General features: G+C 36.6%; 1 protein-coding gene across 5 annotated transcripts in view; it reads left to right on the forward strand.

The window, feature by feature from the left end:
- The window catches only part of ASXL2 (ASXL transcriptional regulator 2), a 116480-nt gene that overhangs the window by 40035 nt on the left and 52928 nt on the right, over window positions 1–23517 (forward strand). For all 5 annotated transcript variants that reach the window (XM_045844636.1, XM_045844637.1, XM_045844635.1 and 2 more), the window contains one exon: window positions 19666–19774. In XM_045844636.1, coding sequence (XP_045700592.1) covers window positions 19666–19774 — 109 coding nt within the window. The remainder of the gene's footprint in view (window positions 1–19665; window positions 19775–23517) is intronic.

Consider the following 23517-nt stretch of genomic DNA (forward strand, 5'->3'; position numbering starts at 1 on the left):
GGGGGTCCCCAAGAATACTTTCAAGGCTCAATAATTTGCTAGGAGTGCTTGTATAACTCAGTGGAAACTGTTATAGTCATGGTTATGGGAAGGATACAGAGAAAGGATGTAGATTCCAATTAGCCAAGGAAAGAGAGACACATAGGCCAGAGTCAAGGTAAAGTACCAAACTCAGAGCTTTCAGTCATCTTCTCTTTCTGACTTGGGACAATGTTAATCATCAATATCAGTGTATGCCAGTATGCATGGAATTTTGCCAGCCAGGGAATCTCACTCGAGCTTTGGTGTCAAGTTTTTATTGGGGATCCATCACTCACGTAGGTGTGATTTGTTACCCAGGTCGTTGATCTATTTCCAGTGTCTAGCCCCTCTGGAGGTCACCTGATACCATGTGACCGAGGCCCCCACCCTAAATCACATTGTTGGTGTGGCTCAAAGCCTATACTCTAAATTACAATATTACTATCTGGCTGGCCTAAGGCCCTCATTGGGGCTAGTGATTATCTTGTAGAAGCTAATAGCAAAGGCCAGACCTATCTTTAGGTAAGGGTAAAGTCTTCACTACGTACCTCTGTATGTGTCAGGTTTCGATTTCCCAGTGTGCCAGCTTTTAACTTTCAGTGTTTTAGGCAGTTGCTTTTAGAAAAATTTGACATATAATTCGCATATCATAAAAGTTACCATTTTAAAGCATACATTTCCGTGGTTTTTATTTAGTTCATTTACCCAAAACATTTCCGTCACCTCCCAAAGAAACCTTGAACTCATTAGCTTTTAGTCCCTTTTTTGACCTCCTCTCCCATGCCCCAGTCCTAGGCAACCACTAATGATGTACTTTCTGTCTCTATGAATTTGCCAATTTTGTAATGGAATCATAAAATATGTGGTCTTTTGTGACTGGCTTCTTTCTTACAGTATGATTGGAAGGTTCTTTTATGTTGTAGTATTTATCAGTACTTCATTTCTTTATTGCTGATTAACATTCCATTGCACGCATATACCACATTTTGTTTATTTGTTTATCCATTGATGGACATTCTGTTTCCAGTTTTTGGCTATTGTGAACAATAGTATGAACATTCATGTAGAGGTTTTTGTGGGAAATTGGTTCTTGTATTTTTGTCCACAGTTTTTAGTTCTCACTAGCCAGGAAGAGACAGAGACAGAGACAGAGACCAGACACAGACTGTTGCGGACCTGATCTGTCTTCACTAGCACCAGAAGTCCCAGCCAGTTTTAAATCATGAAGATTGGATTGAGCTTTAAATTCATAGAACCTTCCTTGATTAACCCAGAGATTGCAAATCAGAACTGTAGTGTTTTACTTTGGCTTAGAATAGAATTGTAGGTTTTTGTGTAGCCTTTGTTTTCCAGTTGATTTTGAATTGCAGTAAGGAGCGGTGGCGGTTTTCACAAAAAGTCTGGTATAGGAAAATAGCGCAGGTGTTTTATGACTACATGTCTGGAATCTTAGTGTTGACTAGTTTAGTTGCATAATTAGAGCCAATTTTCTTTCTACCAAATAAGTGAATGTGAATAGAATGCAACAAACCAGTGTGAATCCATTGGCATGGTTAAATGTTTAATAAGCCTTGCTCTGTCCTAATGTGTGTCAGTCCTCAAAGGGAATTAAGATAATGCACATGCCTCAAACATTTGCTTCTTTACTACAAGACGATAGGTATTCTGGTTTGTTTTAGGTAAATGTATATATTTAGGTAAATATAAATTGTGAAGATGGACTGTAGCAGTCAAGAGTTTGAAGGGATTAAGGAGACAGACTATTAGTAGATTAGGCAATAGATGGTGGTAGTTTGGATTAGGGTGAAAGTAAGTAGAGCTGCAGAGAGTAGACAGATTTGAGTTAACGTGTTTCAGGACTGGCTGATGGCTTGGATGTAGGAGGTGAAAGGAAGGAAAAAATTAAAAATGATTTCCAGGCTTCCTGATTGAGTAGCTGCCGTTCTCTGTAGAGATTAAGAATTGAGGAATAAACTCGTCAAGTGGGGGGTTGCTTAATAAAGGAATCATTGAGCGTGGATTGTGGATTAAAAGAAAAAAGGTTTGACCCTCATGAGGGGTGAGGAGGTATTCAACTGTGGGGAATGGTTTTGTTATAAATGTCAAGACAGCAATTAAAAGGTAGCAGTAGTCTGCAGCTTTAGAGTAGGTATCTCTTTTCAGAGATTAATATGTATGTAATCTGTGTGTTGGACATGGATGAGTAGAGTTCCCAGTGTATTACAGAATCTAAAAATCCTTTTTCTTTTGTGATAATATACTTTGACTTATGTTACAGTCTAGGTTTATAAGTAAGGTACTGAAGACAATTTTTTAAATGTAAAGGTTTACTTTTTGAAAATTTCAAACTAAAAAGTACGCATTTTCCAGTATAAATTACAAACAGTCCTACCACCCCAGATTGTTTTGAAGTAAAACCTCAGGCATTTGACTTCCAACATTCCAATGTGTATCTAACAAATAAGAACTCAAGAGACTGCGTGCAATTGGGTATTCTGGATTGTTATAAAAAATAGAGCAACTAAGTATAGACATTAAGCATACATACTATTGATAAAACATATACACAGAATAGTAAATCAAAGTACTTATGTATACTTCAGGAATATTCCTGCTAATCCTTTACTGTTATCAACATCTCATTGCAACTTCTATTCTTAGCCTGTTGGATAGCAGTTTTTTTTCCTCCATTAGCTGTGGCTGTCATTAATGCTCACAAATGTGCTTTTATAGCATTAGTGTAGGACTTCTAGCCTTTCTTCTAAAGTAGTCATTGCTTTCAGTGCTCCCCCCACCCTCCTAGTGGAGTCTTCTGAACCTGCTTTGCTCATCCTATTAATTGTATATTTTGACTCTCCTTATTAAAGAGATTTGATGACAGAAGAGAAAGAGGAGTATTCATTTCTCGAGACCCTATTCTCTTACTGGTTTCTCTTGTCTTTCTATTCATGAATAGAAGAGGAAAGAGAAATTAAAAAGATTCTTGGTGTTCCTGAATTCATCATGCACAGATAGAGTGTTTTCTGAATTAAACCATTCATAGTAGTTTTGGTGAGTCATGAATTTGAATCTTCTACACCATAAGAGTGGTGTGGACCAGTAAGTTATGGAGCTGATAAATAAGTGTAGCCAACTGCTTAGCTTTTAGATTAGGTGGTCATTACTTATATGTCACCTCTGAAAGATGTCAAGAACTTTAAAAGCGTTAGTTCTTTATGGGAAAAGACCTAGAAAGGAAGACATAAATGCTGTTTATATACTAGTACTGACAAATTTGTGGACAAGCAGATGGCTTGTGTAGGCATTACTTGCAAATGAAGTTCCACGAAGTTTTTTAGTTAATTATATAGTACATCATGATGCCCCTGATTAACAATACCCCCAATTAACAATACAAAATGTATAATCTATTGCATTTCTTCCTCATCTTCTCCTCCCTCCCCAGGACCCTTTTCAAACCAGTCACATTATTCAGTCATGAAATGTTATAGCTGGAAAAGATATCTTGGGATATTATAGTTACATCTCATTTTATTATTAAAGAATGAGGGCCCATGGAGATTGAGATTTGGCCAGTCTTACATGTAGTTCAGTGAAACTAGAAACCAAGGCTTACCCTGTCAGTTTTTGCTCTTTTTAGTGTATCATAACTGCCTCTACATCCATAGTTCCCCAGACCTTTCTTTTTCTTTCTTTCTTTCTTTTTTTTTTTTTTTTTAATTTTTATTTATTCTTAGAGGGGGAGGGAGGGTGAATGAGAGGGAGAGAAACATTTGTGTTTGAGAAACATTGATTGGTTGCCTCTCAAATGCCCCCAACTAGGGACCTGGCCCACAACCCAGGCATGTTCCCTTACTGGAAATCGAACCTGCAACCTTTTGTTTCGTAGGCCTCTACTCACTCCACGGAGTCACAGCAGCCAGGGCTCCAGACTTTTCTGATTAGCATGTGTGCTCTGTTGTTTTTCAAATCGAATTTATATCACGTGCTGATATATATCAATATTAGGTTAGGTTAGTTGTTTTCTAACTGAATTACTTTCTGGAAGAATCTGAAATTAAAACTACAGCCTTTATAATAACTTAACTTCTGGAAAGGGCAGTACATTTTTTAAGAGCTTTTAAGTAGGTCTTTACATTGTTGTTATACAGAGCTCTAAGTTGTTACCTAGCAAGGAGTTTCTCTTATGTTCAGTCTTTATCCCATGCTAGCTCCTTTAGAGGTAGAATTGTAAAGAACTTTGGGAATCATTTTCAAAGATCATGCTCAATAAACATTTGCCATATTGAAATTAGACCTCTTTGGAGGAGTCCCCATTGCGCCTGGTTAGTATTAATACATTTATTTGTGAACCAAATAATCTCTCATGGTACTTAAGCGTGTGTTAGCTCACCTCATATCAAAAACTAATCCCATGTTCTGATTTTCCCCTACCTTTTTATATGTGAAATTATACAGCAAGGAAAATAAAATCAACATTCACTACTACTCTGTGGCAGAAATCATTATTCCCACAGAGTAGATCATTTGCTTATTTTCCAAGCTGAATTGCCTCGAGGTGATTTCATTAGAAAGAGCTCAGTTTAAGAGTGAAGAACATTATTAAATTGGTACCATATTTATAAGTTTGGCCAATACCCTTGAGTTTGGCCTGCATTTTCTTTATCTGCTAGTTGCAGTCTGCTTTCAAGCCCACACACCTTGTTACGATGTCAAAAGGACTAATAAAAACAACAAAACCCAAAGTGCTTGGATATTGACAAAATATTCCTGTTCATTGTTACTAAGCTTCACAATGAGCTCCATTATGGATCAAAGGGAAGGCTACTGAACATTAGGATCCATAGCTGATGGCTTTATGATGGCTCCTTGAAATTGAAATGCATGGGAAGAATATTAAAGGATGGGGAATATTCAATGTATCCACATTTAACTCTAAACTACTGTAATAGTTTTATTCTGCCACATAAGCAAGGTAGTGCAACTGTTACCTGAAATGGTGTAGACTTGAGCTGAATTTAATTGTGTGTTGTTAGACACAGCAATCATTCAGGATAATTTTTGTGAATTCTGAAGAAGAAATTAATATTTTATGTAGCACAGTGTGGGGAGCTTGCTAATTTGAGGAATTGTGGACATTGCTGGGAGGGGAAGGGAGAGTTTGTTTTTTGGCTTTATTGTTGCTTTGTAAAAAATTAAAAGCTCTTTTTTTTCCTTCTTTCATTTTCTTGGGGTGCATTCCAACTCCAGAAGGTAAGAAGTATTATTTTATTTTAAAGAAGTATTATACAATTATAAAACACTCTTTTAGAAGTTTAATTGAACTTACCTTTGGATGCATGATTTTTACCTTATAAAATGATATAATTAGTCTGGAAACTGAATAAGAATGATACTACTATGTAAATGTTTTATTATATGTACTTTTTTTGTTCTTGCAGTTTATAAGCATTATTTGGTCATAATTTCAGAAACTCAATTTACATCTAATTTTGTTAAGATCATCATTTGACTTACTAGCATTGAGATACCTAGTATTCTGCAGATTAATAATGAAAATATTTATGAGATTGGAAATGTCTGAGGTAACATTTGCTTTTGTTCTGCACTTATAAAATGTGCCACTTCCTCGTGGTCTCCATGGTTTCAGATGAGTAATCTGCTGTCATTTTAATTAGTTTTTCCCTGTAGGTAATGTGTTGTTTCTCTCTACTCTCAGAACCTTTTTTCTTTTCTTTCTCCCTTTTTTTTGTATTTAGTCTTTAGAAATTTATGGGTTTTTTTTTTTTAAAGATTTTATTTTTATTTTTAGAGAGGGGAAGGGAGGGAGAAGGAGAGGGAGAGAAACATCAATGTGTGGTTGCCTCTCGAGCGCCCCCTGCTGGGGAATCTGGCCTGCAACCCAGGCATGTGCTCTGACTTGGAATTGAACCAGTGACCCTTTGGTTTGCAGGCGGGCACTCAGTCCACTGAGCCACACCAGTCAGGGCTAGTCTTTAGAAATTTAATTATGATACGTCTTAGTATGGGGACTTCAAGTTTTATCCTATTTAGATTCCCTGACTTCCTTGAATATGTAGGCTTTTCACCCAGTGAAAGAAATTTTCAGCCGTTAATTCTTTAAATCCTTCTTTCCTTTTTTTCTCAGACTCTGATGAAATGAACTTTGAATATTCTGTTATTATCCCACAACTCCCTGAGATTCTTTTAATTTTTTTCAGTGTTATTTTTCTCTCTGTAGTTCATACCGGGTTGTTGTTTTTTTGTTTGTTTGTGTGATAAATAGTCAGGTTTAATGATACATTGCTCTTCACACAGATGACTGCAGAGACTTTAAACTCTAGTTCAAGAGTACACAACTATGCAACACAGACCAATTAGCCAGGTCAAAAATAAAATGGCTTTTTATACTACCCTGTAAACATCACAGCTCTTCGTCTGTTCAAAATGACCCTAATCTCACATGAAAAGTTTATGCAGAAGAATCAGAAACCTAGCTTTGTGGCCAAAAGTAAAAACCAAGGGAAAAAATAACAGTCCAGTGGCTAGTTGGTGAAAACAGGGAATTTGGTGCCCTTGACTGTGCTGCTTTGCTTTTCTTACTCTAGCTCTTTTTGTCCCTCTTCTTCAGCCTGTCCATGTTACCTCTCAACAGGTTTGAATAAGCCATCTGAAACTTATCACTTCTTTGAAGCTCACCACTGTGCTGCTGATCTTCTTTCTCCCATCAGTAGCTCTTAACAGACACTTATTGTCTGAGGGCTCAAAGCCCTCCACAGAATGTTTCCTTGGAATGGGTTTAGTTTGGCCATCATACTTCTTCAGGGTGATGAACACATTGCCTGACAACTGGCACTTCTGGAAGGGCCTGGTCAGTTCCGTCAGGAACTGCTTACTCTCCAGCAGAACCATCCCAGCTCCACTGGCTCCCACCCCATCAACATAAGACCCAAAGAACCAGAAGGCCCACACTAAGCCACACTGGGTAAATTTTATTGATCTATCCTTAAGATCATTGATTCTGTCCTGTTATCCTTATTGTACTATTAAGCCCATTTAGCAAGTTTTTTTTTCATCCAACAAGTTCTTAGATTTCTTAATGTATTTTTAAGTTCTGTAAGTTCTATTTCTTGTTATAGCTTCTATTTCTTTGCTATTTGCTGTGTTTTCATTCATTCCAAGAGAATGTAGAAGTGCTTATTGAAACATAAAGATGACAGCTGTTTTAAAATCCTTGTCTTATAATTTCAACATTTGTGTCAGTGTTGGCATCAGTTGATTGTCTTTTCTCATTTCGGTTATGATTTTCCTGGTTTTTGGTATGATGGGTGATTTTTCTCCTGAATCTTGGATATTCTAGCTATTATGTTGAGAAATGTTGGGTCCTAACCAATGGTGGAAGTGGCTAACACTGCTTGGGTTTACTGTGGGAATCCTGACTCTTACGTTGGACTGTGGTCTTCTTTTTTACTCTTTTTTTTTACTCTGGTAACAACAGAGGCTCCCAGTGATCTCTGCTGCTTCTTTCTGTGGAGTTTGCACAGGCCAGGCTGCCTTATGCCTCTAGATGTGGGAGAAAGGGAGTCTCTGGCCTGTGGAACAAGAGGCTTCCTGGGTCTGTGCTTATGACAGGGTCCCTCCTTGCTTGTGCACTGGGCTACTCAGCATTTCAGAGGAGGAGGTTGTAGTCTTAGGCCCACAAGGACAAGGAGGCTTCCTGGGTTGGGTTGCTTACTGTCTGATCCCACTTGCTGGTGCCACCTTGCCACTCGTATTTTTGGTCTTCGTTTTTGCTGCTTGAGGTAAGGTAACTTGCTGAGTCAAAGCCATTTAATTATATGAGGTTTCCTATAACTTTTAAGTTACTTCTGTGAGCCGGAAAGTGCCAGGAATTGGTAAAATTAAGGGATCAGTTCACTCCTTCAAAACTCTGAATCTCGATGTAAGTGGCTATGTCAAGACTGACAGCTGTTGTTCAGAAGCAGAAAATAATGGTAATACATAGCTTTGCTGTTTAGATGCATCGACTATATTGGTAAATGAACAAGAAATACTGAATAGGACAAAGATGTAAAATTACAACAAATTCTTAATTTTTGACGTACAGAAATCTGTAAAATTTTATACTCTTCAGCTCCTTGTTTCAGAACTATGTCCTTAGCTTATATTGACAAGTATTTTTCGTTTCTGTTTTGCACACCAGTACTTCTTTTATCCCAGATTATCTGTCCTCATACGGCAACCATCTACATATACCTCTTTAGTTCAGAGACGTGTGATTTTCAGGAACTTGTCCCAGTTCCTGAAAGACATGTTAGTTAAGAAAGTAAGAAATGTTAGCATCTTGGTTAGCTAAAATAAAGGCAGTTAATATTTCTTTATATACAGTAGTTAAAAGGTGACCTTTTTAGGAGCATTATATTTCTCTTAAACTCTTTTTTTTTCTTTTTATTATAAGATTGAAAAGCAAGACACTGTTAGTGAAGCAATAGTGGAAATGGCTGTGGACTAAGATAGTATTCAGGTACTTTATACATATGATCTATTTAATCTTAAGTAAGTCCTCTGAAGTCTTTATTTCATAAAGACATTGAAGCAGTGAGAAATTCCATAGCTAGCTAGAGATAGAACTTGAACCCACATCTGTCTGACTCCAAAGCATAAGTGCGCTTCACTTTTGAGTAGGGCCAGGACATTAGGTAAGCTCTTGATGAACAGCTTTGTATTTCACTTTTCAGGGGTGTCCAACCTTTCGGTGTCTCTGGGCCACACTGGAAGAACAACAGTTGTCTTGGGCCACACATTAAACACATTGCTACATGTAATCACAAAAAATTTTCATAATGTTTTAAGTAAAATTATGATTTTGTGTTGGACCACATTCATAGCCATCCTGGGATGCCCCACAGGCCATTGTTGGACACCTCTGTTTTAGGTGAAAAGTTACGGTGTTCTCTGAGGTCCTTCAATACCAAGAGTTTGTGATTATCTAATCTAAATAAAATTGTACCATATTGTTCCATATATTTACTTTAAAATAAAACATAATCACTGGACTTTTTTTCCCTTTCAAACAGTTTTGCTCACACCTTGTTGGTAGTAGACAAATTATACTTTTTAAAAAACAGTAATGGAAAAAAGACAATAATGGGAAGATAGAGTGAAGATTTACAGTGAAGTATTAAAAGAGAGTATACAAGCAAGTTTTCCAAAGAATCTTTTTGTTTTTCTTATTTTTTTTATATGGGTTATTTTCCACTATAATCATTTATTTTATTGTTTGATGATAAGAAGCAGTTTAATCTCTGCACAAGTAGTATTAAGATAAGTCTTTAGCATGGACATCTAAACAGATTTGAGGTATAATGAATTATTTGTCAAATATACTTTTCATTAAAAGTAAATTTTCACATGAAAGTTATTTTATTAGAGGTTTGTAAAAGCCAAATTCTGTTTGAAAATATACTTTGATATAAGACTTCAAAGTTATTGTCAGAATATCATGATGGTTTTCATATTGATACTCTTAAGTGGAAGCTAATTTTTCCCCCCTAAAGATCATTATCATATAATTGAAATGATTAAAAATTTTGGTGATAATGATCTAAGCATTTCTAAAACCACTAGATCTCCCCCACCCCCTTTTCATCATTGCCTTGTCTCTCTCTCTCTCTCTCTCTTTTTTTTTTAAGATTTTATGTATTTATACAGAGGGAAGGGAGGGGAGAATAGAGAGAAGCATCAATGTGTGGTTGCCTCTGTGTACCCACTACTGAGGATCTGGCCTGCGACCCAGGCATGTGCCCTGACTAGGAATCATACTGGCAACCCTTTGGTTCACAGGCCGACACTGAATCTACTAAGCCACGCCAGCCTAGGCTTTGCCTTGTCTCTTGATCTTTGAATGTCATATATACACACAATGTATTTTTGGGACCATAAGACACACCCAGGTTTTAGAGGAGGAAAATAGGAAAAAAATTTTTTGAAGCAAAATGGTAAGATATTTAATAACTTAAATAACAATATTTCACCATTGTAAATGTAAACAGAACTCAACAGCAGCATTAACAACCATTATTCCTCCCAAATTTGATGGGGGGTGGGGAGGTGCATCTTATAATACAGTAGGTATCCCCTGTCTTTGTAGTTGTGGGCATCTGTGACTCGTGAGTGTTTCTTCTTTTACTTGGTCAACAAATACCTTGCTAATCAATGTGTCTTTTCTAGTGGAAGTCTTTCATTTCATTCCATACAGTTTCCCTGTTGCTTGTTTTGTTTTTAATAGCTTGCCCTGTGACAAAGGAAGTGATTCTGAAAAAGAGCATTACTCTTTCAGAAGTTACATGGTTTTAATAATTTATGTATTTTTAGACTATTTAATAATTTTGTAAAAGTGATACCTGATAACCAAAATAGAAAAGTTAATAATGAAAAATGTGCCTGTGAAATTCACTACTCAAGAATAACCATTGTTTATTGCATTTCATTAAGAAACTAAGAAAATTGCTATACTTCAGTTTTCTCACTGAAGTATATTAATGTACTTGATTTAGGATATTAATTCCTAAATGATTTCTGACATTGAAGAAAAGGAAAATAGAAAAATTATGAAGGTGTGTTTTCATTTTTTAAATGAAAGTTGAAAAAATAGAAAACATTCACATTTCTATTACCTAATTGCACTTATTTACATTTTTTCTCCTGTAAACTTTTCCTTTGTTCCTGGATTGTTTATTTTGGTGCATTTCTTTGTTGGCTTTTAAGTTTGGATGATTATCTTTCAATGGCTTCTTTGTCGGAATGGCATCTTGGTTGGATGTAAAATTTTTCTTAACATAAGAGCTTTGCTTACTGTCTTTTGGTTTTGAGTATTGCTAAGAAAGATGTTCTGTGAATTATACAGGGATTATTTTTGTTGGTCAGTTTTGGTTGCATAACAGTCTCAAAATCTTATAACAACAAGTAGTTTGTTTTCTTCCTTTTGTGTCTTTAGATTTGCTTGGGGTTCAGTTATTGTTGTCTAGGCTTGGCTTTAGGCTGTGGTTTTCTCCATTCTGTAATCAGTGGCCTGCTGTCACGGCAGTTTCAGAGTTAAGACAAAACATGCACATTTTAGCCTCTGTTTCTGCATGTCTGGTATTTCATTGACCAAATGAAGTCTTGTGGTCAAGTCCAACATTCATGTGGGGCAGGGAAATTATTTTACTTACTGTAATACAGCAATTTTCAGCTGGTCTGCTGTGGCACACTAGTGTGCTGCAAGAATTTTTAAAACATGCAATACCTGACATTTTAGTCAGGGGTACCGATCTCTTTTCCCTTAGATTGTCAAATAAAATGACAACAGCCAACACAACAATAGCCATCTGGTGTGAATACCCTGTCTTGAACCATGAATATTGGGTTGGCCAAAAAGTTTGTTGGGTTTTTACTGTAAGATGGCTTTACTAGTGCTTAGTTAGTTGTCTTTAGCTTCATTTCAAACATTTTTTTTTAGATTGTATTGTGATAGCTGTCATATCAGCGTACATTTAAAAATAAACAAAATTGGTGAATTTTTGTCTAGTTAATATTGAAGATGAAAGAAAATATGCAGCGTTTTGGCATATTATGATATTTTAAGAAAGGTAAAAATGCAACTGAAATGGAAAAAAGATTTGTTCAGTGTATGGAGAAGGTGTTATGATTGATTGAACATGTCACAGGTAGTTTGCGAAGATTCATGCTAGAGATTTCTTGCTGGACGATGCTCCACAATTGGGTAGACCAGTTGAAGTTGATAGCGAGCAAATTGAGACATTAAGAACAATTAATGTTATTACCACACAGGATATAGGCAACATATTCAAAATATACAAATCTATAAAGTTATTGGTGAAAATGAAAAAAATGTGTCTTTTATGGAAAAAACTAAATGGACTTTTTGGCCAACAATATATAGTTCATGTGTAATAGAGTTGCATCTTATTGGTCACATTGCATAAGGCTGCATTTGACTGGTTAATTCTTGGTACTAGATATTCTCATATAATTTTTTAAAAGTCACTTTGGAGCAAAAAGGGGTAGGTAATTAGTACTTTTTATTGTAAATAAAAATTATACCTATTCTTTTCTGTCAGATTAGCAAAAATATAGTTTTTGGTGTGCTGCAGAATTTTAGTAATTGGTTTATATGTGCCAGGAGATGAAAAAGTTTGAAAATGGTGCTCTACATACTGCAAGGTAACATGATGGTTAAAAAACAGTAATTTAATCTGCTAGTTTTGCTTTTTGTGCCTTGATCTAGGCTTAATTCTTAATCCTTGAAGTTGCAGGATTTAGAAAAAAATTAAGATAAATGTTTTTGAGTATATGAGTCCTTGGGTTTGACTTTACAGGTTTGAGTAGCACCTTGCCTCCTTTTGTGTATGCTGTTGAGTTGGCTTTGACCTCTGGTGACCCTAGGAATGAGTGATGTCCACAGTGTCATGTCCTCAGTAGTACTACTCTCATGCTTATGACTTCTTTATGGAGTCAGTCTGTCTTATGTTTGGTCTTTCTCTTTTCCGGATACCTTCTGTTTTTCCCCAGCATTGATTTCCAAAGAATTCTGCCTTTTCATGATGTGCCCAAAACAGGACAGTTTCAGTTTTATTGTTTTATGACCAGTGAAGCTTCAGGCTGCATTTACTGTAGGATTCATTTGCTGATCTTTTTGGCAGTCCCGGGTATCAGTAGAGCTCTCCAGTAAGGCCATGTTTCAAATGAATCAGTTTTCTTACCAGCTTTTTTCACTGTTCAATTTTTGTATCCCTAAATACTAATTGGGAATATGAGGGTGTGTATGATCTTAGCTTTGGTCTCTAATGGCACATCTTTGCTCTGAGTGATCTTTCCTAATTCTTCCATTGCTGCCCTACTGAGTCTCAGCCTTTTCTTAATTTCTTGGCTACAGTCTCCATTTGAATTGATGACTGAACCAAGGCAAGTCATCTTTAACAATTTCATCTCTAACATTTTCTATGTTAAAGTTGTGTATTCCGTAGTCGTGATTTTTGCCTTCTTGGTGTTCAAATGCAGTCCTGCTTTGGCATTTTCTTTCAATTTTATCAGAAGTTGTTTGATATCATTGCTCGTTTTCTGCCAGTAAGGTGGTGTCATCTGTGTATCTTAAATTCTTGGTATTTTTTTCACCGATTTCACTCTGTTTCTCTGAGTCTAGACCAGTTTTTTGTATGATGTGTTGTGTATACAGATTAAATAAATGAGGAGCTAAAATTCACCAATATGTGACACCTTTGGCTCCAGGAAGCCATCCTGTCTCTCTACATTCTGTCCTGACCGTGGCTTCCTGTCCACAATGCAGGTTACACATCAGGACAGTCCAGTGCTGAGGCATGCCCATTTCTTTCAGAGCAGCCCACAGCTTTTCATGGTCCATACAGTCAAAGGCTTTACTGTTACAGTATTTGCAGGATTACACTCATAGGTTCTGGAGCCTGTATGTTTTTGGGTTCAAATAGAGAAGAGAGAATGTGCTTCCCAGAGAACTTAGCGGAAATCACACACCGTTGAATCTGGCTGGTCCACAGTGGAGTCACACATTAAATTAAAAATTTTTTATTACCATGTATGTAGTTATAAATGCTGTGTATTTAGGACAGTTTTGGTTCTTATACAACGTTGGAGTGGCTTCCTCAAATGAGACATTAAGAATGACATCCGAAGAGCTTGGTAGGAGAAAAGGTGAGGATTATTATCGTTGGAAGCAGAAGCTTTAGCTAGTACAAAGCCCAAGAAGTCAGAATCGTAAGTTACAAAATGGAAAAAAGGCTGGTGAGGAGAATGATCATGGTCAGATGATATTGATAATTTTGGACTTTATTCTAATAAAATGATGATACCATGTGTGAAGTTTAAGCTGGGCAGAGGTATTGTGATTATATTTGTTTTTAAAAGGCTACTCTGGCTTCAGAGTGGAGAGTTTATGGGGGTGAGAGTGACATTACTACTACTGGGGATAGGGAACACTGAAACACACAAGGCTGAAGTGGGGGAGCAAGTTGTTCAGGTCACTTGCCATGGTTACTGAATCTCTTCTCTGTGACATATGCTTTGTCCCAAATTACAAAGTAGGTGGTATTACATCTACTTTGAAATGAAGTTGAGAAAATCATTTGAAGACAAGAAAATTAAGATCAGTGGTGTTTAAAATGACTTGCTCATGGCCACGGTCCGATCTGAATTCAAATTGGTGTGAATACATAAATCTGGCTCTTTTTGTCTCACAATGATGTGTCTGTTCCTGAGTTACTATATTTGCTTCATCTGAGCAGTGTAATTATAGACCCCAGTTTTTTAGGTCTTGCAGCTCTTCAAGCTCCTGCTAAGGAACCATTTTTACAGGAGAGGGAATTAAAAAATAAGGTGATTGACAGCATGACTGAAGTTACTTCTGTTCTTGGGCCTTGCAGGAAACATCTGAGTATATTTCCTTACATGAGGTAGATTCAGCATAAAATTACAGCGTTGCACTTGTTCCTTTTCTTAAAAAAAAAAAAAAAACCAGTCCCCCTTTCCCCCCACCCTGATCTCTTGAGCATGGAAAATTAGAAGCTGCATTGTCTCATAACTATGTAACCAGTACCAGGGTTTTATTACCCATGCATATGATACCTGTTCTTTCCAGTTATTCCATTTTTGTTTTTGTTTTGTTTTTTAATTTAATTATATAATTCTGGAGTTACTGCCCTTGAAGATCTATTCCTGCCATTATGGGCAGTATCTATTTTACTTTCCTGCCATTGCTTCATAATTTATAACATTAACTCTGTCAGAATTCTCTGACTTTTTATATTAGTATTTTCCTGAAATAAAATTTGAATTGTTGTCTTAAACAGTACAGTGTTCTGTATCTCTTTTTGGCTTTTCAAAACTTTATTTCCTTCAGAGAAAATTGGCCCTGGTTGGTGTGGCTCAGGAGATTGAATGACAGCCTTCGACCTGAAGGGTTGATGTTGGATTTCCTGTCAGGCACGTGACTGGATTGCAGGCCAGGCCCCTGATTGGGGGCATATGCGAGGCAACCGATGGATATTTCTGTTTCTTTCCCTCTCTTCTGCTCTCCTTTCCCCTCTCTAAAAATAAATAAATAAAATTGTTTATTTTAGATTTTATTTATTTTTAGGGAGGGGAAGGGAGGAAGAAGAGAAGGAGAGAAACATTAATATGTGGTTGCTTCTTGCATGCCCCTTCACTGGGGATCTGTCCCACAACCCAGGCAAGTGCCCTGATTGGGGATCAATTGGTGACCCTTTGATTCACAGGCCAGTGCTCAATCCACTGAGCCACACCAGCCAGAGTTAAAATCTTTTTTTTTTTTTAAAGGAAAATTATACACAGATTTGCAAAGAAAAAATTATGATGGTGTCTGTATCTCCTTTACCACATCTTTTTACTAGATGTGTTTGCCATTTACTTTCATTTTTAGGTTGGGGTATTTTGAGTTTTTTTCTGTTTTGTTTGGTTCTAGGTAGTGAACCCTACACCTGATTTGTTTGTTTCCCTTTGATACAAAGCACTTTATTTATACATGTCTGCAGTCTCTATTCCATAATTCCCAAATTCAAAATGCTTGAAAAAGTTTTTTCCCCCATATATTTGTTACTGAAACTCATTTGACACCCTTCTCTTGAACTGACAAGAAAACTGTATGTAATCTTTGTATATCCCACTTAGTATGACTATTCATTTGCTTCACTGTGTGCTTACGGGGTGCTGCCCTAATCTCTCTGGTGATATTACATCACATACGTCATACCGTGTTACCTTTCTAAAATCCAAAAGGTTTTTATGTCTGAAACATTTGGTCCTCATTGTTTTAGGTCAGTGCCTGTATGAATAGCACTGATTACATTGCAGTGTGCTGTGGTTATTTCCTTGTCTGTCTTCCCTTTTAGACTATAAGCTAAGAAGGCTTTCTGTTTTGGAGCCACAAATCTCAGTGTATTGGCATAAACAGGGTAGATGCTTAATATTGAAATTGAATGCCATTAGTTGGGGCAAACTTTTACCAGATTATAATGTCTTTTCACTTGGTTATATGTTCTTTTTAAGTGGTCTTTTCCTGTTCTGCTTTTGTTTTCTTCTAACGGCTTCACCATTTATTAATTTCATGATCATGAATGTTTTACCTAACACCTGTATAAATTAGTTTTATGTTTTTGTAAAAATGGTGTAATAATTTTGTTTTACTCTAAGTATTGTTGTTAGGGCTAAACAGAATACTTTCTGGAATTAACACTCTTCTTAATGTTAATGTAACTATTATTTATAGCCTGTTGGTTACTTTACTAAAATATGGTCAGCCATACCCTTATTAATGGACTTTGAGGTCATTTTCATTCCTTTGACACTTTAATACTACTGTAGTTAATTCTTATGTATATGTCCAATCCCACCAACAGTCTATAATATAGAGTGCCCCTAACCTTACCAGCAATGGGTTTTATGAATTCACTTTTTTAAAATGTTAAAGTAATAATTGGCTCATATGAAATTATAATTGTAGTCTCATGTATACCTTACCCAGTTTCCCCTAGTGGTAACATATAAATATAGTACAATAGTGCTAAGATGAATTCATTTGATTTCTCCAAGTCTGACCAATGGTATCTTCATTTAATTTGTTTTCCTTTGACCACTATTAAGTTTGGGCTTCTTTCTGTGTAATCTGTTGGCCATTTGCATTGCATTTTATGATCATTTGTTCCTATCCTTTTATCTGTTTTTTTTCCTACTTTGTTGTCTTTTTCTAAAAGAAACTCTCTTAGGATTATTAATTTTTTTGTCTGCCATTTGTTTTGCAGTTAACACATTTCAGCTTTGTATACTTTCTAAGTTTTGTTTATTATATTTTTCCCTGTATAGAAATTTTTTAAAAGATTTTATTACTTTTAGAGAGAGGGGAAAGGAGAGAGAAAAGGAGAGAAACATCCATGTGCAAGAGAAATGTAGATCACCTGCCCCTTGCATGCTTCCAACCTGGGACCTGACCTGCAACCCAGGCATATGCCCTGACTGGGAGTTGAACCAGTGACCTATCAGTCCATGGGTTGACGTGCAGCCCACTAAGCCACCCCAGTTAAGGCCCTGTATAGAAGTTTTTATTTTTATTTAGTCAGTATGTTTCTCTTCTGTGGTTTTTAAGTATCCTGTCTTCTGTAGAAATATTTCTGAATCCTGTATTCTGTGTCTTTTAATGCCTTTTACTTTTTACATTTTGGCCTTTAATCCATTTGGTATATGTTTTTTAATATATTGTGGGAATTATTTTCCCCAGATGTACAACATGATAGCCAACACTACTTATTAAATAAATGATTTTATTTAAGACTCAGTTCTTGTGACTTAAAACCTTAACAAAATTCCAAGATAAGACTGGCTTCAGGCAAGGCTTGGTACAGTGCAAAAGTAATACTGCTAAAAAAAAAATGGTTGTAGTTCTGTCTTTTTAGATGTTGAAATTTTTTCTGTGACCCTTACCTAGGTGTTCATCTATCTGTCTTTTGTGTTGTTCCACCCCAATTCCAGATAATTCCTGTGGTCACATGATGACTATGAAAGTTTTAGGCATTACTTCTTTTTACTACTCAGGGGAGGACAAAGGGTCTCTTTCTGAAGCTTCCCTGGAAAGAAAGTTTCCTTTCCCAAATGCCCTACAAAAAGACAAAAAGCACTTTGATTGTTGGCCTGGATTAAGTCATGTTTCTGTTCCTGAATCTGTCACTGTGATGTGGGGAGTTGCACACAGAAATGCTTACTGGGATTTCAACCAGGAAATGCTAGTTTAACAGTTTGGATTTACACCTGTGATGAGCGTGGGATTCTGTCTCAACCATGTTAGAGTGGGAGGGGGCTAAGGTTTCACAGGAAATTTTAGGTACTCTCTGCAGAAGAGGAGGGAACAGATGACCATAAGTGACTGTGTCATGATGCCATCTGTATTCTTCCCACTACACAGAAATAGTGCCTTTACATTTATTATGGGCCGTTTCTGCATTTTCTCTTTTGTTTCACTAACAGTATATAAGAGTGCTCATTTGCTTATTTATGCTGTCCCAGAAGTATATCACTTCAATATAATACTGGCTTACAGTGTATTTTAATATCTCCTTAAGCAGTTCTCCCATTATTTTTCCCCCAGATACTTCTTGGTAATTTTTATATGTTTATTTGATATAAATTTTGGGATTCTGACTAGAATTATATGTATTTTTCATGTGGAAATAACCAAATTAGAAACACATAACTATGAAGTAATTAGCCTGGAACTTTCTTCAGCAAAAGATTTTTCTTTCTTTTCTTTGTTGTCCACCATCTTCTTTGTAGGTTTGTTTGTTTTTTTTAAAGATTTTATTTATTTTTAGAGAGAGAGGAAGGGAGGAAGAAAGGGAGAGAAACGTTGATGTATGAGAGATACATCGATCGGTTGTCTCCTGCACGCCCCCAACTGGGGACCCAACCCACAACCTAGGCATGTGCCCTAACTGGGAATTGAACCCTCAACCTTTTGGTTCTCAGGATTTTCAGGACGGCATTCAGTCCACTGAGCCACACCAGCCAGGGCTTCTTTCTAGTTTTTGACCCTGAGCACTTTCATAGTATCAAAAGACAATGGACCCATGGCCTGCTCTGCCCCCACAGATAACCATAATCTTTAGTTATACCCAAGATATGTAGCAGTCTGCTCTAGCAGCCTTATTTTATTAAGTACAAGAGGAAAATGAAATCTGATTACAATTAGAAAGGAAAATAATATATTTATGTTTTTACAGATAATTTTATATATATATAAAACTCGAGAAAATATGGTAAATGCATTATAATTAGGAAACATTTACCCATGTTGTTAGAGAGAAGATAAATAATTATTCCAAAACTTACTTTTCAGTGACCTCATAATAGGTCTAAATACAAGAGGTCAGCACAATTTATACAAATACGGACTCATGTTGTACACCCACAGCTGTATGTCAAGTTCTACTTCTGGACATTTAAAGCCTCTTCTAAATGAATATAGTGTCTTTTAAAAATAATTCAGCTTCGTGAAGGCATAATTGACAAAATTTTAAGTGAAATAGAATCTTTTCATATTACATTTGTGATACTTTTTAAAAAAATTATTTATAGAGAGAGGGGAAGGGAAGGAGAAAGAGAGGGAGAGAAACATCAGTGTGTGGTTGCCTCTCACATGCCCCCCACTGGGGACCTGGCCTGCACCCTAGGCATGTGATCTGACTGGGAATCAAACCTCTGACCCTTGCTTTGCAGCCCTTGCTTTGCAGCCCTTACTGATTGAGCTACACCAGCCAGGGCATTTGTGTTACTTCTATGAGATGTTTTTCTTGGCTTCAATGTTAGATACTGGATGAGGATTAAGAAAATTAAATAATTTTTTTCTTTAGATACATAAGCATGAATTCTAAATCCATGTTCTCCATGGCAGCCTCTCTGTAGATTGATAGACTTTATAATTTATAGTTTACAAAATGTGTTTATGTCAATTGAGTGTTGATAAGTTAGTTTTATCTTAAGTCACCATTACATTGGATATTCAGAGACAGAAGCTAATCATTGTTTTTCTTTTGTTTGTCTTTGCAGTGGGACTTCCCCTCTTGCATGCCTGAATGCAATGCTGCACACAAACTCTCGAGGTGAAGAGGGCATCTTCTATAAGGTTCCGGGTAGAATGGGAGTCTATACTTTGAAGGTAAATATTTTTGTTAGGAAGTCATTTGAAAGTAGGTCATGAAGTGACTACATATAAATAATATTTGTATCATAGAGGACAGTGTTCTTGAAGAGCATATTTCCAGAACTAATATTTTCAACCCTGTATCTGATATATAGTAATCTATAACCATCTGTAGACTAGAAGTACATTTATTTTTTATTGTTTCTAATATTATCTTATGAGGACGAAATGAAAATGACTTTCAGTAATTTTTTTCAAGGGCCATAACATTTGAATAATTATGGTGGACTTACAGCCTTGATGCTCTATATACCCTCTCATTTGATTCTCCATTACAATTCAGAGTTATAGTTACTGTTCCCTTTTTATAATGGAGAAAGCCAAAATTCAGAAGATTGAATTTTTCTGCCCAATTTTGGCCAAGTAGTATCAGAATCAGAACCTAGATCTGACTGAATTCCCAAGCCCATGTTCTTTGTACCATAGCAGGCTTGCTAATTTTTAAATTCCTACACCGAGAAGGGGCCTTGACTTATTAGGGTCCTTTCAGTTACAAACAGGAAAACCAATACAAATGAGCTTGAGTAAAACAATTTTTTAAAAAGATTTTTATTTATTTTTAGAGAGAGGGGAAAGGAAAGAGACAGGGAGAAAAACATCAGTGTGTGGCTGCCCCCCACTTGTCCCTCACTGGGGACCTGGCCTGCAACCCAGGCAAGTGCGCTGACTGGGAATCAAACTGGAGATCCTTTGGTTCACAGTCTCACGCTCAGTCCACTGAGCTACACCAGCCAGGGCTAAAACAATTTATTAATTCAGGTAACTGAAAATTCCAGAGAAACTCAGCCTTGATTCAGAAGCGCAAAGATGTTTCAGGGTTTGGTAACAATTGATAATGGGGATGTTATCAGGTCTCTCCACTTTTCTTTTGGCTTCATTCTCAGGCAGGCTCTCACTCTCCTCATTGTACATGACTTCACACCCAACCCCCACCCTGCAAGCTGTACGTGTGGAGAGGAAAGAGTCTAAGGAACTAAAGCAGGAGCCTTCAGTTTGTTTCGATTTGGGTTAATTAGTTTGCCTTGGCCTATGTGTCTATACCCGAATGACTGCTGTTGCCAAATGTTTTGATCCTCTTGTGGCCACTCTTAGGTTCATGGTTACCCGTGATGTGAGGTTGGTGTTAAGCCTGCTCAAGCCAGATGAATTGATAAGAGGGGTTGTGTCCGAAGGAAATTAAATAGGAGATTAATGCTTAGTATGTATGACTACGACTATGTTTATGTGGGACTGTCCCCTCTAAACCTTTTTAGCTTTGAGCTGTAGTCATCATTATGCTCAGTGGTTGTATGTAGCCCACTAACATTAAAAAGAACTAATTTACCTGTAATGCCTCCTTTTTCTACACTTTATTAAACTTCCTGGGATTATAGGACTCTACTCCCACATGGAGTTTTCTGCTTTTCTTTTAGGCTTGAGCTGTTCTAGGCTTTGTGTGTTGTTAGTAACGTTTATGAAATGGATACTCCATGCTGGACACTGTCAGGAGTGTCCAACCTTTTGGCATCTCTGGGCCACATGGAAGGAGAGTTTTCGTCTTGGGCCACACATTAAATACAAAAACTAATGAAAACTGATGAGCCAAAAAAAAAAAAGGTTTTAAGTACTTAAATTTACAATTTTGTGTTGGGCCACATTTATAGCCAGCCTGGGCCGCATGTGGCCGCTAGGCCATGGGTTGGACACCCCTGCATGAGACTGTAAGAAGGGTACATGGTGGTCCCTGAGCTCTTGAAGGTTGCATAGTTCTTGAAATAAATGCACATTGATAAAACTTACTGTGATGTGAAGTACTGTACTGTAAAGAACTGTGATGGCACAGAGAAAGATTGAATAAAGGGATCTAGAAAGTTTTTGTTTTTTCTTTTTATTTATTTATTTTTATTTTATTTTTTTAATTCTCACTTGAGGATTTTTAGAGAGAGAGGAAGGTGGAGAGATAGACATCAATGTGAGAGAGAAACATCTATTGGTTGCCTCCCGTATGTGGCTGGACCAGGGATCAGTCCCTCAACCTAGGCATGTGCCCTGACCAGAAATTGAACCTGCAACCTTTCGGTTATGAGATGATGCTCTACACTAACCAATTGAGCCACAACAGCCAGCGCTATTTCTGTTTTCTTTAAACTTGTAAGATTTGAGTTACACTTTGGCAGTAAGTAATGTGAAGAGGGCCTTCCAGGACAAGGGAAGAGCTTAAGCAAAGGCACAGGTAGAATGGATTTTTTTGTCGAGTAAATTGGAATGGGTAGACCATAATCTGTGTGTGGGCTAGTGTGATAAGGAGTCAGGGGTGGGATACATGTTAGGTAAACACCAAACTTTTGAGCTTTTGAAAACCTGAGTGAGCAGTGAGAGAGAGTGTGTATGTGTGAGACAAGGGGGTGGGGGAGAATGAGAATGAGTATTCAGGAGCATAGCTATGGTTGTTTGAAAAAGATAATTGTCGTGAAATACAGAGGTAGTAAAAGAGATGGAGGCAAAGGACATTAGAGAAATAAAATATGCACTAAATGGAGTGGGTGAAAGAAGGGATACAATGATTGCAAAATTTGGGGCATGAGCAGTTGATCTTGGAGGGATCACAGGTTTAAGATAAGAAGTTATATTTGTATCTAAAGTGAACCTGCCGGTCAAGAGATATGGCTAGCAACTAACTCTATATAAAGTGTCCTGCATTTTAAAGGAAAGAATATAAAAACATGAGATGAGCATTTGAATAAAGTGCATAGCATAAGAAATGGCACTAGGATATAAACATTAAGTGGACAAGGACAGCTCTTTACTAGATCAGAGTTACTATTTACCTGTGGTATGAATGCCAATTACAGGTAGGGGGGGTCCTATGCCAGAATTATTTTTATCTTATTAGAAAATTAATTTATTAATAAAATAAAAATGTGTCAAGAGGAAAAAACATCTGAAATTTTGTAACTTAGAAATAACATTTATTATTTATATGTGTATATTTTTATATACTACATAAATACATAGTATATAATGTTTACTGAGATCTTACCATTTGCCAGGCACTGTTTTCCATTTAGTAACTCATTTAATTTCAGAGTGATCCTTTAAGGTGGGTATTTGTGTGCCTGTCTTAAAGACTGGGAAACAGAGGCATGAGAGGTTAAGACTTTGCTGAAGTCTACACAGTTAGGAGAGTATAAAGCCAGAATTCAAACACAGAAAGTTTTAATTTCCTAGTTTTTTATCTTATAACTATCTTGTTACATCTCTCACGTACTGTGCTGACACAGGTATCCTTTCTGACTGACATTCTCACAATCCAGTGCAGAAACCAGAGTCATATGATTAAAAAAAAAAAAGATTTCTTTTGTATTTGATTCTTGCTAGTTACTAACCAACATTCAATAACCAGTTACATTCATGGACTATCTTTTGCTACCCATAATTGAATTTATAATACAGAATAGTACTAATATACATACAAACACAGACATATATATTGTACACATATTACATGGATGATGAATGTACACACATTTGACAAAATTTTTATTAGTTTTAAAATCTTGAGCATAAAATAATTTACCTGACTTATACCAGTTTTTGTCTAGTTTAAGTCTCTGTGTTGTGCCTGTATACAATTGTTAATTTGACCCAAAGTAGAGAGATGACAGGGATTTAGAAAATATTGCTGATTCTGCCGCTGAGTCCTATAATACTAAATTAAT

This window comes from Phyllostomus hastatus, unplaced genomic scaffold, assembly GCF_019186645.2.
Source record: "Phyllostomus hastatus isolate PE091 unplaced genomic scaffold, TTU_PhHast_1.1 phas_contig_402, whole genome shotgun sequence".
NCBI classification, from domain to species: domain Eukaryota; kingdom Metazoa; phylum Chordata; class Mammalia; order Chiroptera; family Phyllostomidae; genus Phyllostomus; species Phyllostomus hastatus.